Source organism: Rhinopithecus roxellana, chromosome 5, assembly GCF_007565055.1.
Source record: "Rhinopithecus roxellana isolate Shanxi Qingling chromosome 5, ASM756505v1, whole genome shotgun sequence".
In the NCBI taxonomy this organism is placed as follows: domain Eukaryota; kingdom Metazoa; phylum Chordata; class Mammalia; order Primates; family Cercopithecidae; genus Rhinopithecus; species Rhinopithecus roxellana.
Window position 1 is genome coordinate 52,100,821 of NC_044553.1, and position 16,496 is coordinate 52,117,316.

Sequence of the window (16,496 nt, forward strand, 5' to 3'; positions counted from 1 at the left end):
ATGAGAAACCACCCCCATGATCCAGTCACCTCGCACCAGGTCCATCCCTTAACACATGAGGATTACAATTCAACATGAGATTGGGGTGGGAACACCGAGCCAAACCATATCACCATCCTCATTGTCAATCCTCAACACCTTCTTACAACAGACTCCTGGCTTATCTACTTTTCAAAGCTTAGCCCAAGAATCATCTCTTTCAACAAATCTCAAAGCTCCAGTTTCATTTAGTTACCATCTCTAGGTTCACACACACAAAAAAAAACCACTTATATTTATATTACAGCATACACTGATGCTTATAATTAATAGCTAGTATGTCTACTGTAAGTGCACAGAGAAGGACCAAATCTGATTTGATAACCATATAACCAAGTATTTATCATGCCTACTAACTACACATAAGACAGTCATAAAGGTCTACTAAATAAACAGAAATAATGTCTCCTTTAATGTATCGCTTTTGACCCAACTGCAAATGTTAGCATTAGGTTTAAAATAATCATAAATTTTTAAGAGCATCCATTTTTATTTCAACCCAGTGCTAGTTAAGTTGCATGTAAAAAAATTAAAAATGTTTTACTTAAACATATGCATGTATATGTGTCTGTGTATGTGTGTGTGTGCGTGCATACCCTTTTCAACCACAGAATCTGTGATAAACATTTATAAGAAAAAAGTCCTAAATGTTCCTCCAAAGGCTATGCTACTTACTAATATATCCAAACAGAGCTGTCTAAACTCTGTACTTTCTGATTATTAAAACTGGTATCCCAATTTTTGGTTGCTATTCTTGCCCAACAATAGCAGTTGCAATCTGACAGTAAGAATAATCCTGCTATTGTGAGGCTTCTGTGTTAAATGTATTATACAATCATTTATTTGTTTGAAACCAAAAAACAGGCTGATAGAAGAACCAAATGATTATCAGTTAACACTTAGCCCCTTTATTAGAGTCCTAATCCCCACAATACTGCTGTATTTTAAACTGACCAGCATTACATATCCCCCATAATCCCCATCCATAAAAGAAGTCAACGTTTCAGTTCTGGACTTTGATACTACCAAATTTTGTATTTTAAAAATCAAAAATTATCAAATAGATGGAATAAAACGAATACAAACATATACAAGCCATTTTACTCTCTATACATATTTTTTATCGAAGACATCTTTTGAAAAATTTTTTATATTCAATTTTTGTGGGTACATAGTAGGTGTATATTTATGGTGTACATGAGATTTTTGATAATAGGCATACGATGTGTAATAATCACAACATGGAGATAGGGCACCATCCCCTCAAGCATTTATCCTTTGTGTTGTAAACAATCCAATTAGGCCAGGCGCAGAGGCTCACACCTCTAATCCCAGCACTTTGGGAGGCTGAGGTGGAAGGATCACAAGGTCAGGAGTTCAAGACCATTCTGGCCAACATGGTGAAACCCCGTCTCCACTAAAAATACAAAAACTAGCTGGGCATGGTGGTGTATGCCTGTAATCCCAGCTACTCAGGAGACTGAGGCAGAAAGAAGAATTGCTTGAATGGGGACCCAAAAAGCTGAGGTTGCTGTGACCTGAGATCACACCACTGTACTCCAGCCTGGGCGACAGAGCGAGACTCTGTCTCAAAAAAAAAAATCCAATTACACTCTTTTAGTTATTTTTAAATCTACAATAAGTTATTACGGACTATAGTTACCTTGCTGTGCTATCAAATAGTAGGTCTATTCATTCTTCCTAACCATCTTTTTGTACCCATTAACCATCCCCATGTGCCCCTAACTCCCCTACTACCCTTCCCAGCCTCCGGTAATGATCCTTCTACTCTCTCTGTCCATGAGTTCAACTGTTTTGATTTTTAGATCCCAACAGATTTTTAGAGGTGAGAATATGCAATGTTTATCCTTCTGTGCCTGGCTTATTTCATTTAACATAACGATCTCCAGTTCCAACCATGTTGTTGCAAATAACAGGATCTCATTCCTTTTTATGGCTGACTAGTACTCCATTGTGTATATGTACCACATTTTCTGTATCCATTCACCTGTTGATGGACACTTAGGTTGCCTTCAAATCTTAGCTATTGTGAACAGTGCAGCAACAAACATGGGAGTGTAGTATCTCTTTGATATACTAATTTCCCTCCTTTTAGGTATATACCCAACAGTGGGATTGCTAGGTCATATGGTAGCTCTATTTTTTGTTTTTTGAGGAACTTCCAACCTGTTCTCCACAGTGGTACAACCACTACGTATACCAACAGTATACAAGGGTTCCCTTTTCTTCACATCCTTGCATTTGTTATTGCCTGTCTCTTGGATATAAGCCATTTTAACTAACGGGAGATGATATCTCACTGGAGTTTTGATTTGCATTTATCTGATCAATAATGTTGAGCACCTTTATGTATTTATTTATTTAATTTTTTTTTTTTTTTTTTTTTTTTTTCCCTGAGATGGAGTCTCACTCTGTCACCAGGCTGGAATGCAGTAGCACGATCTTGGCTCACTGCAACCTCTGCCTCCTGGGTTCAAGCGATTCTCCTGCCTCAGCCTCCCGAGTAGCTGGGACTACAGATGTGTGCCACCACGCCCAGGTAACTTTTGGACTTTTAGTAGAGACGGGGTTTCACCATGTTGACCAGATGGTCTCTATCTCTTGACCTCGTGATCTGCCTGCCTTGGCCTCCCAAAGTGCTGGGATTATAGCCGTGAGCCAGTGCACCTTTTCATATGCCTGTTTGCTATTTGCATGTCTTTTGAGAAATGCCTATTCAAATCTTTTGTCCATTTCTTATCAGATTATTTGATTGTTTTCCTACAGATTTGTCTGAGCTCCTTATATCAGGTTGGTGCAAAAGTAATTTCGGTTTTTGCCATTAAAATTAACATACAAAGTAATATATTTGTTATTAACGTCTTGTCAGATGTGTAGTTTGCAAACATTTTCTCTCATTCTGGGGGTTGTCTCTTTACTTTGTTGATTGTTTCCTTTGCTCTGCAGCAGGTTTTTAACTTGATGTTATCCCATTTGCCCATTTTTGCTTTAGTTGCCTGTGCTGGTTGGGTATTGCTCAAGAAATATTTGCTGAAGCCAACGTCCTGGAGATCTTTCCCAATGTTTTCTTTTAGTAGCTTCACAGTTGGAGATCTCAAAGTTTTTAATCCATTTTTATTTGATTTTTGCATATGGTGAGAGACAGGGGTCTAGTTTCATTATTTTGCATATAAATATTCAGTTTTCCCAGAACAATTTATTAAAGAAACTGTCTTTTCCCCCCAATGTATGCTCTTGGAAACTTTGTCGAAAATGAATTCACTGCAGGTGTGTATATTTGTTTCTGGGTTCTTTATTCGGTTCTATTTGTCTGTGTGTCTGCTTTTATGCCAGTACCATCCTGTTTTGGTTACTACAGCTCTGCAGTATAATTTGAAGTCAGGTAATGTGATCTCTCCAGTTTTGTTCTTTTTGCTTAGAATAGCTTTGGCTATTCTGGGTCTTGTGTGGTTCCACACAAATATTAGAACTGTTTTTCTATTTCCATGAAGAATGATATTGGTATTTTGATAAGGATTACACTGAATCTGTAGACTGCTTTGAATAGCATGGACAATTTAACAATATTGATTCTTCCAATCCATGAACATGGAAAATCTTTCCATTTTGTGTGTGATCCATTCGGTTATTTGCATCAGTGTTTTATAGTTTTCATTATAGACATATTTTGCTTTTTTGCTTAATTCCTAAGTATTTAATTTTATGTGTGGCTATTATAAAGATCATATTTTTCTTTCTTTTTCGGATTGTTCACTATTGGCGTATAAAAATAACACCAATTTCTGTATGTAGATTTTGTATCCTGCAGCTTTACTGAACCTGTTTATCAGTTCTAACAGTTTTTCTGTGGAGTCTTTAGGTTTTTCCAAATATAACATTAAAGCAACTGCAAACAAGAATAATTTGACACCTTCCCTTCCAATTTGGATGCCCCTTATTTCATTCTCTTATCTGATTGCTCTAGCTATGACTTCCAGTACTATGTTGAATAACAGCGGTGAACATGGGCATCCTTGTCATGTTCCAGATATTACAGGGAAGTCTTTCAGTTTTTCTCCATTCATTAGGATGCTAGCTGAGGGTCTGTCATATATGCCTTTTATTATGTCGAGGTATGTTCCTTCTACACCTAGTTTTTTGAGGGTTTTTATCATGAAGGGATGTTGAATTTTATCAAATGCTTTTTCACCATCAAGTGAAATGATCATATGGTTTTAGTCCTTCATTCTGTTGATATACTGCATCACATTAATTGATTTGCATGCACCGAACCATCCTTCCATCCCAGGGATAAATCCCACTTGGTCATGATGAACGGTCTAATGTATTACTGAATTTGGTTTGCTAGTATTTTGTTGAGGATTTATGCATCAGTGTTCATCAGAGAAGGTGGCCTGCAGTTTTCTTTTTTTGATGTATCTTTCTCTGGTTTTGATATCAGGGTAATACTGGCCTCACAGAATGAGTTTGGCAATATTCCCTCCTCCTCTGTTTTCCGCAACAGTTTGAGTAGGATTGGTATTGGTTCTTTAAATATTGGGTAGAATTCAGCAGTGAAGTCATTGGGTCATGGATTTTCTTTACTGGGAGACTTTTTACTACAGCATTGATCTTGTTACTTGTTGTTGGTCTGTTTAAGTTTTGGATTTCTTCCTAATTCAATCTTGGTAGGTTGTATGTGTATATGAATTTATCCATTTCTTCTAGATTTTCCAATTTATTGGCAAAAACTTACTCATAGTAGCCACTAATGATGCTTTGAAATTCTGCAATATCAGTTGTAATATCTCCTTTTTCATTTCTGATTTTGTTTATTTTTAATCTTCTTTCTTTTTTTCTTAGCCTGGCTAAAGGTTTGTCTATCGGGGGAACCCAGCCCCTGATAATTCAACGTTATTTCATGTAGGTTCTTTTCTAATTCCCTAAGTGTCGGCCTGTCTGAGAAATAAAGGGACAGAGCACAAAAGAGCAAAATTTTAAAGCTGGGTGTCTGGGGGAGACATCACATGTCGGCAGGTTCTGTGATGCCCCTCAAGCCGCAAAACCAGCAAGTTTTTATTAGTGATTTTCAAAGGGGAGGGTGTGTATGAATAGGGTGTGGGTCACAGAGATCACATGCTTCACAAGGTAATAAAATATTAAAAGGTAAATGGAGGCAGAGCAAGATCACAGGACTGGGGTGAAATTAAAATTGCTAATGAAGTTTCCGGCACACATTGTCATTGATAACATCTTATCAGGAGACAGGGTTTGAGAGCAGACAACCAGTCTGACTAAAACTTACTAGGTGGGAATTTCCTCATCCTAATAGGCCTGGGAGTGCTAAGGGAGACCAGGGCTTATTTCATCCCTTATCTGCAACCGTAAAAGACAGATATTCCCAGAGTGGCCATTTTAGAGACCTACCCCTAGGAACACATTGTCTTTCTCAGGGCTGTTCCTTATTGAGAAAAATAATTCAATAATATTTCTCCTATTTGCTTTTGAAAGAAGAGAAATATGGTTCTATTCGGCCCACCTCTCAGGCAGCCAGACCTAATGGTTATCTCCCTTGTTCCCTGAACACTGCTGTTACCCTGTTCTTTTTTTCAAGGTGCCCAGATTTCAAATAGCTTAATCACACATGCTTTACGAAGAATTTGTGCAGTTAATGCAATCATCACAGGGTCCTGAGGAGACACACATCCTTAGCTTACAAAGATGACGAGATTAAGAGATTAAAGACAGGCACAGGAAATCACAAGAATATTGATTGGGGAAGTGATAAATGTCCATGAAATTATCACAATTTATGTTCAGAGACTGCAGTAAAGACAGGCATAAGAAATTATAAAAGTATTGATTTGGGTAACTAATAAATGTTCATGAAATCTTCACAATTTATGTTCTTCTGCCACGGCTTCAACCAGTCCCTCCATTCGGGGTCCCTGACTTCCTGGAACATTCGTCAACTCTGTCTTATCTTTTTAAAAAGCAACTTGTTGTTTCATTGATCTTTTGTATTGTTTACTTCATTTCAATTTCATTTACTTCTTCTCTGATCTTTATTATGTCTTTTCTTCTACTAATTTTGGGTGTAGTTTGCTCTTGCTTTTCTAATTCTTTAAGATGCATCATTAGATTGTTACAGTTTCCAAAATTCTTGTTATTGATTGCTAGTTTTATTCCATTGCGGTCAGAGAAGATGCTCGATATTATTTCCATTTTTTGAATGTTTTAAGACTTGTTTTGTGACCTAACATGTGGTATATACTTAAGAATGATCCACGTACTGAGGAAAACAATGTGTATTCTGCATTCATTGGATGAAATGCTCTGTAAACATCTATTAGATCCATTATGTCTATAGTGCAGATAAAGTCTGATGTTTCTTTGTTGATTTTCCATCTGGAAGATTCGTTCAGTGCTGCCAGTGGGGTACTAAAGTCTCCAGATATCATTGTATTGAGCCTTATCTCTTTCTCTAGCTCTGACAATATTTGCTTTATATATCTGGGTGCTCCATTTTTGGGTGCATATATATTTAAAATTGTTATATCCTCTTGCTGAATTGACCCTTTATCATTATATAGTGACCTTCTTTGTCTCTTCTTATAGATTTTTGTCTTAAAGTCTATTTTGTCTGATGTAAGTATAGTAACTCCTACTCTTTTTTGGTTTCCATTGGCATGGGATATCTTTTATATCCCTTTATTTTCAGTCTATGTGTGTTTTTATAAGTGAAATGTATTTCTTGTAGGCTACAAATCAATGGGTCTTGTTTTTTTTATCTATTCAGCCATTCCATCTTTTGATTGGAGAGTTTAGTCCATTATCATTACTGATACATAAAGACTTACTCCTGCCATATTGTTACTTGTTTTCTGGTTGTTTTCTGGTCTTCTCTTCCTTCCTTCTTTCCTTCCTGTCTTAAGTGAAGCTGATTTTCTCTGGTGATATAATTTACTTTCTTGCTTTTTATTTGTTGTGTATTCATTGAATGATTTTTGGTTTGAGGTTACCATGAGGCTTGCAATTCTATCTTATTATATAACCAGTACCAGTCTGTGGCCTGTTAGAAACTGGACCACACAGCAGGAGGTGAGCAGTAGGCAAGGGAACATTACTGCCTGAGTTCTGCCTCCTGTCAGATCAGTGGCAGCATTAGATTCTAAGTCTTTCTAGTTAGGATAAGAGTAGATTACATATCACAGCTATATGTTACAATAATCTTTCTTTTTCCCTGTGTACTTACTATTACAAGTGAGTTTTGCACTTTCAGGTGATTACCTACTGCTCATTCATGTCCTTTTCTTTATTTTTCTTTTCTTTTTTTTTTTTTTTTTTTTTTTTTGAGACAGTCTCACTCTGTCACCCAGACTGGAGTGCAGTGGCACGATCTCGGGTCACTGCAACCTCCGCCCGCTGGGTTCAAGTGAGTCTCCTGCCTCAGCCTCCAAAGTAGCTAGGACTACAGGCACCAGCCACCATGCCCAGCTAATTTTTGTATGTTTAGTAGAGACAGGGTTTCACCATGTTGGCCAGGCTGGCCTCGAAATCCTGACCTCAGGTGATCCGCCCGCCTTGGCCTCCCAAAGTGCTGGGATTACAGGGGTGAGTCACCACGCTCAGCCTGTGTCCTTTTCCTATTCCCTTTAACATCTCCTGTAGTTCAAGTCTGGTGTTAAAAATCCCTCAGCTTTTGTTTGTCTGGGAAAGTCCTTATTTCTTCTTGATGCTTGAAGGATATTTTCACCAGATATACTATGTTAGGGTAAAAGTGTTTTCCATCAGCACTTTAAATATATCATGCTACTCTCTTTTGGCCTGTAAGGTTTCCACTGAAAAGTCTGCTGCCAGAGGTATTGGAGCTCCATTGTATGTCATTTATTTCTTTTCTCTTGCTGCTTTTAGGATTGTTTCTTTATCCTTGATCTTTGGGAGTTTGATTATTAAATGCCTTGGGGTAGTTTTCTTTGGGTTAAATCTGTTTCACGTTTTATCACCTTATTGTACTTTTGGATATTGATGTCTTTCTCCGGGTTTTAGAAGTGATCGTTGTTATCCTTTGAATGAACTTCCTACCTCCAACTCTTTCTCTTCCCTCTTCTTTAAGGCCAATAACCCTTAGATTTACCCTTCTGAGGCTACTTCCTAGATCCTGTTGTTGTGCTTCACTGTTTTTTATAATTTTTTCTTTTGTCTCCTCTGACTGTATATTTTCAAATAGTCTGTCTTCAAGCTCACTAATTCTTTCTTCTGCTTGATCAATTCTATTAAAAGACTGATGCATTCTTCAGCATGCCAACTACATTTTTCAGCTCAAGAATTTCAGCTTGAATCTTTTTAATTATTTCAATCTCTTTCTTAAATTTATCTGATAGAAATTCTGAATTCTTTCTTTTTGTTATCTTGATTTTCTTTGAGTTTCCTCACATAGCTATTTTGAATTCTTTGTCTGAAAGGTCACATACCAGGACTGGTCCCTGGTGTTTTTTTGTTTTTTTTTTTTTGAGATGGAGTCTCACTCTGTCACCCAGGATGGAATACAGTGGCGCGATCTCGGCTCACTGCAACCTCCACCTCCCAGGTTCAAGCAATTTTCCTGCCTCAGCCTCCCGAGTAGCTGGGACTACAGGTGCACACCGCCATGCCCAGCTAATTTTTTTTGTATTTCAGTAGAGACGGGGTTTCACCATGTTGCCCAGGCTGGTCTTGAACTCCTGAGCTCAGGCAATCTGCCCTGCTTGACCTCACAAAGTGCTAGGATTACAGGCGTGAGCAACCGTGCCCGGCCAGCTAGTTAAGTTTCTAAACTGAAAATTAGAGAAGGTGAATAGCGAAGTTTCCCAGTGAAATATCACTGTTCTTTTTTCTTCCATTTCTGTAATGTCTGCCCCTTTAAAGAACAAGATAGAGTGATGTTAGCAAGACAGCTGACTAAGCCCCTGGCACTCATCCTCCTCACAAAGACAGCCAGAACAACAAACAAATAACTACATTTGGATACACCAACTCCGCAACCCTATCCCAGCAACCAGGATCAGCCGGGAATCAGGAGGAATTTTTCCCTGTAGTGAAGAGGTAAGCAAGAATATTCCAACAACCCCCATCAAAACCTTGGACACCTACAGACCTCACCACTGTGGTCTCCTGCAGTCCTCATAACCATTAAGACCAGCTGGGGGAGCCTCCTGCAGTCCACATATCTGTGATACCCCAAAGAGCTAACAATATGCCCTGCCCTCTATGGCCCGTGAGGCTACTGTACTAGTCATCTTAAAATTGGAAGTATCTGGGGAGTATCCCCAGAACCACCCTAACCTGGTGGGCTAACAACCACAAGCTGAGCAGCAAATAGCTGTGACACCCATTGGGAACTCCATGCTTTGGATAGGAATGTGATCTTGCATGTTAACAACTTCAGCAACACCCCCAGATCTCTTCTCTGGAAGGAAACAACAGAGTGACTTCAGGAATCACAATGAGTTTACTCTCATTCTTTAAGCACTTAAGTTACCTTTAAGAAATCTCTGTTTCAGGCCAGGTCATGGTGGCTCAGCCCTGTAATAGCAGCACTTTGGGTGGCAAAAGCAGGAGGACTGCTTGACTGCAGGAGCTCAAGACCAGCCTGGGCAACATAGTGAGACCCCATTTCTACAAAAAATTAAAAATTCGCCAGTATGGTGGCACACGCCTGTAGTCCCAGCTACTCGGGAGGCTGAGGTGGGATGACCACTCAAGCCCAGGTGTTTGAGGCTGCAGTGAGTTATGATGGTACCACTTTACTCCAGCCTGGGCAACAGAGTGATACTCTGTCTCAAAAAAAAAAAAAAAGAAACAAAAGAAAAAGAAAGAAGAAGAAGGGAGGAGGAGGAGGGAGAAGAAGGAGGAAGAAGGAGAAGGGAGAAGGGAGGAGGGAAGAGAAGAGGAAGGAAAAGGGAGAAGAAGAGGAGGAGGGAGAAGGGAGGAGAGGAGGAGGAGGAGGAGGAAGGGAGGAGGAGAGGAGGAGGGAGACGGAAGGCGAAGAAGGGGAGGGAGAAGGGAAGAGAAGAGCAGGAGGGAGAAGGGAGGAGGAGAGGAGGAGGGAGGAAGGAAGCGGAGGGAGGAGGGCGAAGGGAGGAGGAGAGGAGGAGGGAGAAGGGGAGGAGGAGGGAGGAGAAGGAGAGGAGGAGGGAGGAGGGGAGAAGGAGGGAGAAGGGAGGAGGAGAGGAGGAGGGAGGATGAGAGGAGGAGGGAGGAGGGGAGAAGGACGGAGAAGGGGAGGAGGAGAGAGAAGGGAGGAGGAGAGGATGAGGGAGGAGGGAGAAGAGAGGAGGGAGAAGGAGATGAAGAGGGAGAAGGGAGGAAGGTGAAGAGTAGATGAGGAGGGGGAAGGTAGGAGACAAGGAGGGAGAAGGGAGGAGGGAGAAGGGAGGAGGAGAGAGAAGGGAGGAGGAGAGGACGAGGGAGGAGGGAGAAGAGAGGAGGGAGAAGGAGATGAGGAGGGAGAAGGGAGGAAGGTGAAGAGTAGATGAGGAGGGGGAAGGTAGGAGACAAGGAGGGAGAAGGGAGGAGGGAGAAGGGAGGAGGAAGGGGGGAAGGAAAAGAAGAAGAGAAGAAGGAGGAGAAGGAAGGAAGGAGGGAAGGAGGGAGGGAGGGAGGGAGGGAAGGAAGGGAGGGAGGGAGGGAGGGAGGGAGGGAGGGAGGGAGGGAGGAAGGGAAAATCTTAGTCCCTTCTTTGTAGTTGTTACCAGAGATTATAAAAGGTCATTTGCCCAAGCTGATTTTCCACACTTCTCTGTCTCACCAGCCTGCATACACATTCATTCCTAAACTTGAAAAAGTTTACTAACTTTAAACAAATAGAGCAGAAAACTGTGCCATGAGTGCAAAATTACTATGCCACAATAGAAAAGACAAGTGGATCCTACTCAGAATCACTAATAAACACTACGTCATCCTCAATAAAATACTTAACATATCCATTTTAGTAAACTCTTTCCACAGGTCTTGAAATTTTCTACCTTATTAGCTCGCTACATTTAAGACTCTTCAGTAAAACTAAGTTGTAATAAATTCACCAGTATTCTGAAAGTGATTTTTCATCACAAAACTATGAAACAAAGCAGATATTTCTATTAATATCTACTAAGAGAAAGATGTGTTATCTCTCTTGTGCAACAACCATTTAATATTCATTTGCCATTTCAACTGAAAACCTATAATAATTTCTACGACTATAATTTGGCTATATTATACTATGAAATCTGAATTTGACACTATATGGAAAGTTAAAATGGAGGAAAAAAATTGGTATTTGTTCTTTTTTTAAAGAAGGTTATATTCATGCTTAGATGCTAGTTTCTCCAAGGACGCTTAGGTTTTATTCTAAATCCCACTAGCTTCCCAAAGTAACTGGTCATCTTCAGTCATTATAATGTCAGCCTGTTGATGTTTTTGCATAATGCCCTTTCTACAAACTGGCTAGACTTTCCATTACCATAATTTTGCATGGTAACATAGAAAAATCACTATTGTCATTTTAGTCTGATCTGACAGAAACATTCTCAGCCTAAGAAACTCAAAACTATTACAAACTTAAAATCTTCTTCAATTACTGAATTCACTTTTTTAAAATCAAACAGAAAATTTCTCTTGGTAATAAAGGCTAAAATGACTTAAATGCAAAATGTTTTGTTTTTCTACAATTCCCTCCACCCTCCCAAAAAAAGGTATGAAGAGAATGTAGATAAATGTATGATCTGCCAACCCTAACATATCATTTTAAAATGAACAAATTGTCAAAAACTACATCGAAAATTTAGCCATACATCTATTTAAATAATAAGGAGAAAGGTAATTCTGAAACCCCACTGCTTGCAAGGCTGTCCAGCTGAGTCTAAGAACAGAGGAACACCTATAAAGGTGGGATTCAATTCACTGGTCTATCTGCCCAAAACCTGAACTGCTGAAAACAAATCTTTCATAGCTTTTCTTTATTGTTGATTACGTAATTTTGTATTGTATTGTGTCTTCTGTAATAGCAGAATAGGATAAATTAACATGAAAAATGTAGAAATGTCAGAATGATGCCAATTAGTAGAATGGTGGCAGGTTTTTCTAAGATTCAAAAATAATTTATAAGTTGGGTTTTTAAGATTCTACATTCTTTTAAGTGAACGCCTTAATCATTCAGTTTATTTCTTGGGGGACTTAAGATCAGCTTGTCAAAAAGAAAGTGGTTTGGTTTTTTTGTTTTTTTTTTTTTTTTTTTCAGCCTTTCCAAGATTTCCAGTACCTCATCTTTACCCGAAAGCCTATTTACTGGCAGCCAATTTGCAAACATCAAATTTAAGATTACAGCTTCAGTAAAATGAGAAGAAAGAAATTAAAGTTGACTTCGAGTATTTATGTTGACATATACCAAGCAGACTACTTAAGAAAAGAATGACACTGTGGGCTCCATTTTGCCATTCCTCATGTTCTGCATGTACTAGTTTTCATATTACTTTAATCAAGAGACAAACATACCGAATTTATCATTTAAAGTATGCAAATTCATTACTCCTTCTTTGTGAAAGCTTGACACCTTGGCTCATGTCATATATTTGCAAACTAAGTATGTATTCCACTAAAAAGTTAAGAAAAAAGAAACCAGAATAACAGCTTTTTAAGTTTATGTTTCATGAAACAAGAAAATAATTAAGTAGGTACTTGCAATATACTACAGGTAGGGTCAATGTTAACATCACTAAAATCTGTAAGTTTTCTTCAAAATGTTACGGATAATCTTTACTGTGTCATAAAGAATTATCCAAAACTTAACATTATAATTGGCTTCAACAACTAAACCACAAACAAAAGCCTCTTAAATGGTAACCAATGCTGAATTAACTTTTAATGACAACAAAAATAAGACTTCTATTACCTACAGAGATAATCCAACAAATAGCCGGCAGTAAATATAGTCATTTTCTCTAGAACAATGGAAAATAAAAAGCCCAATAAGAAACATAAATTATTCAATTTAATACTCATTATAATTACAAATCAATAAACCAATTTCCCATAAAACCATTCTTTTAAAAAAATCATCAGTTTTTCCAATTCCTTTTTTCTTTCTTTTCTTTTTTTTTTTTTGAGACAGGATCTTGCTTTGTCATCCAGGCTGGAGTACAGTGGTGCAGTCATGGCCTACTGCAGCCTTGACTTCCTGGGCTCAAGTGATCCTCTTACCACAGTCCCATGAGTATCAGGGACTACAGGTGTGAGCCACCATGCCCAGCTAATTTTTTTATTTTTGTCTCACTATGTTGCCCAGGCATGTCTTGGACTCCCAGGCTCAAGCAATCCTCCCACTTCAGTCTCCCAAAGTGCTGGGATTACAGTCATGTGAGCCACTAAGCCAAGCCAATTCATTTTTTGATAATAACATTTCCTTGTTCTTAAAGCTTTTGATAGCTTTATTTTTTAAATGCAATGACAAAAGCAGTAAATATTAAAGAGGTATTAAAAAATTACTTCTTTCTAGTAAAGAGGTGGGGAAAGAAAATGTTTTGGGAGGTTTTTTTTATCACTTTAAAACAAATCTGACCAAGAAATCTGATTAGAGAAAATAATTTTTATCTCTTCTAAACACAAATATATTTTCTATTCAAATAATCCCATATATCCCTACATTTAATATAGACAATAATGATGATCTAGCATTTTTGATCACTTAGTATGTTCCAGGAACTCTGCTAAATACATTATATTATTCCTCACAGTAGTTGCAACTATTTTACATATGGGGGTCTGAGGCACAAAGAGATTAAAATAATTTACTCAGGTCATACAGCTAGTAAATGGATAGAGCTGAGAATCAAACCCAGACAGTCTAGTACCATGTCTGATGTCTTTTTATATATATACTTTTTATTTTTTTATTTTATTAAAATTCAGTGCTCTACATGTTCAGAGAAACTTCTCTAGTAGTGAATTATAGAAGTGATTCCTGAAAGTATAGTCTTCCATATCTGCTTACAGCAGGTCCTCCAATAAAATTGTTTTCTTTCAACATCAGTTTGTTGTAACATTAATAAAGAAAAAAATCAATTTCCAGCCATGACCACAGTCTTGTGTGGAGTTTGCATTTCTCCCCAGGTCTACGTGGGTATTCTCTGGGTACTCTGGTTTCCTTCCACATCCCAAAGCTATGCACATTAGATGAACTGGTGTGTCTATATGGTCCCAGTCTGAATGAGTGTGGGTGTGTGAGTGTACCCTGCAATGGAATGGCCTCCTGTCCAGGGCTGATTCCTGCCTTGTGCCCTAAGCTGCCAGGATAGCTCCAGCCACCCTCAACCCTGAACCAGAATAAGTGGGTTGGAAGATGAATGAATAGATACAAATGATTGCCAGATAAAAATTAGTGGGCCAGGTGTGGTAGCTCACATCTGTAATCCCAGCACTTCGGGAGGGTGAGGTGGGTGGATCACCTGAGGTCAGGAGTTCAAGACCAGCATGACCAACAGGGTGAAACCCCATCTCTACTAAAAATACAAAAATTAGTTGGGCGTGGTGGCATGCACCTGTAGTCCCAGCTACTTGGGAGGCTGAGGCAGGAGAATCACTTGAACCCTGCAGGCAGAGGTTGCAGTGAGCCAAGATCATACCACTGCACTCCAGCCTGGGCAGCAGGGTGGGACTCCATCTCAAAAAAAAAAAAAAAACTAGTAAAGTATATGATAATCATACAAATGCACAATAAACGATGCAGTAAGAAAATGCTCAATGATCTGCCATATTGGTTACTCTTGAACTGCATGATGGTAGGAGATGCTCCTTATAATTTTCACTTTGCAAACACCTATTCCTTGATTTAACCCACCACCACTATGACTGCTTTCACTCACTGATTCACTAAAAATTGTGTAAATAATTATATTGTTTTTATTAATCTTTCTTAAATGTATTTACAACCCAAATTTATTTCTTTGTTTAATATTACAAGTGTTTTGTGTCTTTATTTAGAAGTTTCGTGAAGTTTTTGTGACCAGAAATATGTCATAGGAACTTAACTCTTGTTTAAATCAATTAACGTATCATTCACTTAAAGTCACAGTTTCCAAGAATCTATTAACTTAAGTGAGGACTTACACTACATTGTGTATAAAGTATATATTGCATCTAGCATAAGGTCTGACACCTAGTAAGTATTAATAAAAGTGCAACTATTATAATAATATTTATCTCTTCTTTACTTACTCTGTGATAATTCCGGATTTCCTTTCAGATTCATCATCTTTGGAATTGAAGGTCCATACACATCCACATCTAGCAAACCAACGGCCTTGGACTGTAAAAAAATAAATAAAAATATAAAACAAAACAAAAACACTTTACCATAAGATTGTTCCCACTCTTCTCAAAGGCAAAGCACATAGCAACAGTAATCTGACTACAGAAAATAAAATTGGCAAAATATTACAAATCATAACCTAAACTTCCAAAGCAACAGTGAGGTAAAAGAGCATAAATTGCTTAGGGCCAATACTTTTTATGATTTACTAATATCGTCTAGATAACTGACTAGAGAAATCCACCCTATATGCTTTACATATTGTAGTTCAGGTCTTCCATAGTCTCAAGCAGACTAAGACCTTTTTGATCTGAACATGAGTTTGAGAACAAATTACATGCAAACAATTTTAAAATAATGACTTGTGATGGTAAGCAAAACCCCAAAGACACAACACTAACTTTTGGAAAGCCTGTCTAACACACCAAAGAAGATAAAATAAAAAAAGATCATGGAAACAGGGCCATAATAAAGCAAGTGAGAAATTCTGATGCAGATCTGGCATAAATCAGATGGAAGCGCTAACAAAGATACTGGCACACCTAACACAGAGACAAACTCTTATATGCAAGTCACAATTAAATACAAACGTCTTCTAGAGGATTCAGAAACAACTAAAACTGTTTTCTTTGATGATGCATCCAGCTGCTGAAGGACAGGATACCCTGTCTGGGCTCTTCGCTGGCTATCAGTTAATCAGCAGCTTAGCCAAGGAAAGGAAAACAAAATTCACTATTAAAAAATATGTCTCTTTTTTTCCTTCTCCCCCTCTCTTCTTTCTCCTTTGATAGATGAAATCAATCTGTTATTGGTTTTGCTCATCTACAAGTAAAGAGAACGCTAACACGATATGTCTCAGAGTTACGTTTCATCAAGTCTTACAGCTTTCCTATTACTCTCCTCATATCCTGCAGAATAAAATTCAACCCCTTGACAAAATTTTTTGAAAAACTGAAGCAATCACTCATCTTCCATGTCACCTACCTATTTCTAGACAAAAAGAAAAACTTTTTAAATTGGTTATCTGGTTCCTATGAATATACAAAATAAAGTAAATCTAACATTTATGTTTCCAACTTTATACTGACTAAAACTGCAGTTTAAATATATACATATAATATCTCTGTATGAC

The 16,496-nt window shown here is 38.2% G+C and overlaps 1 protein-coding gene across 3 annotated transcripts in view; it reads right to left on the reverse strand.

The window, feature by feature from the left end:
- Positions 1-16,496, reverse strand: part of NUBPL (nucleotide binding protein like) — a 282,071-nt gene that overhangs the window by 218,677 nt on the left and 46,898 nt on the right. For all 3 annotated transcript variants that reach the window (XM_030931530.1, XM_010374646.2, XM_030931531.1), the window contains exon 4: positions 15,271-15,361. In XM_030931530.1, the coding sequence (XP_030787390.1) occupies positions 15,271-15,361 (91 nt within the window). The remainder of the gene's footprint in view (positions 1-15,270; positions 15,362-16,496) is intronic.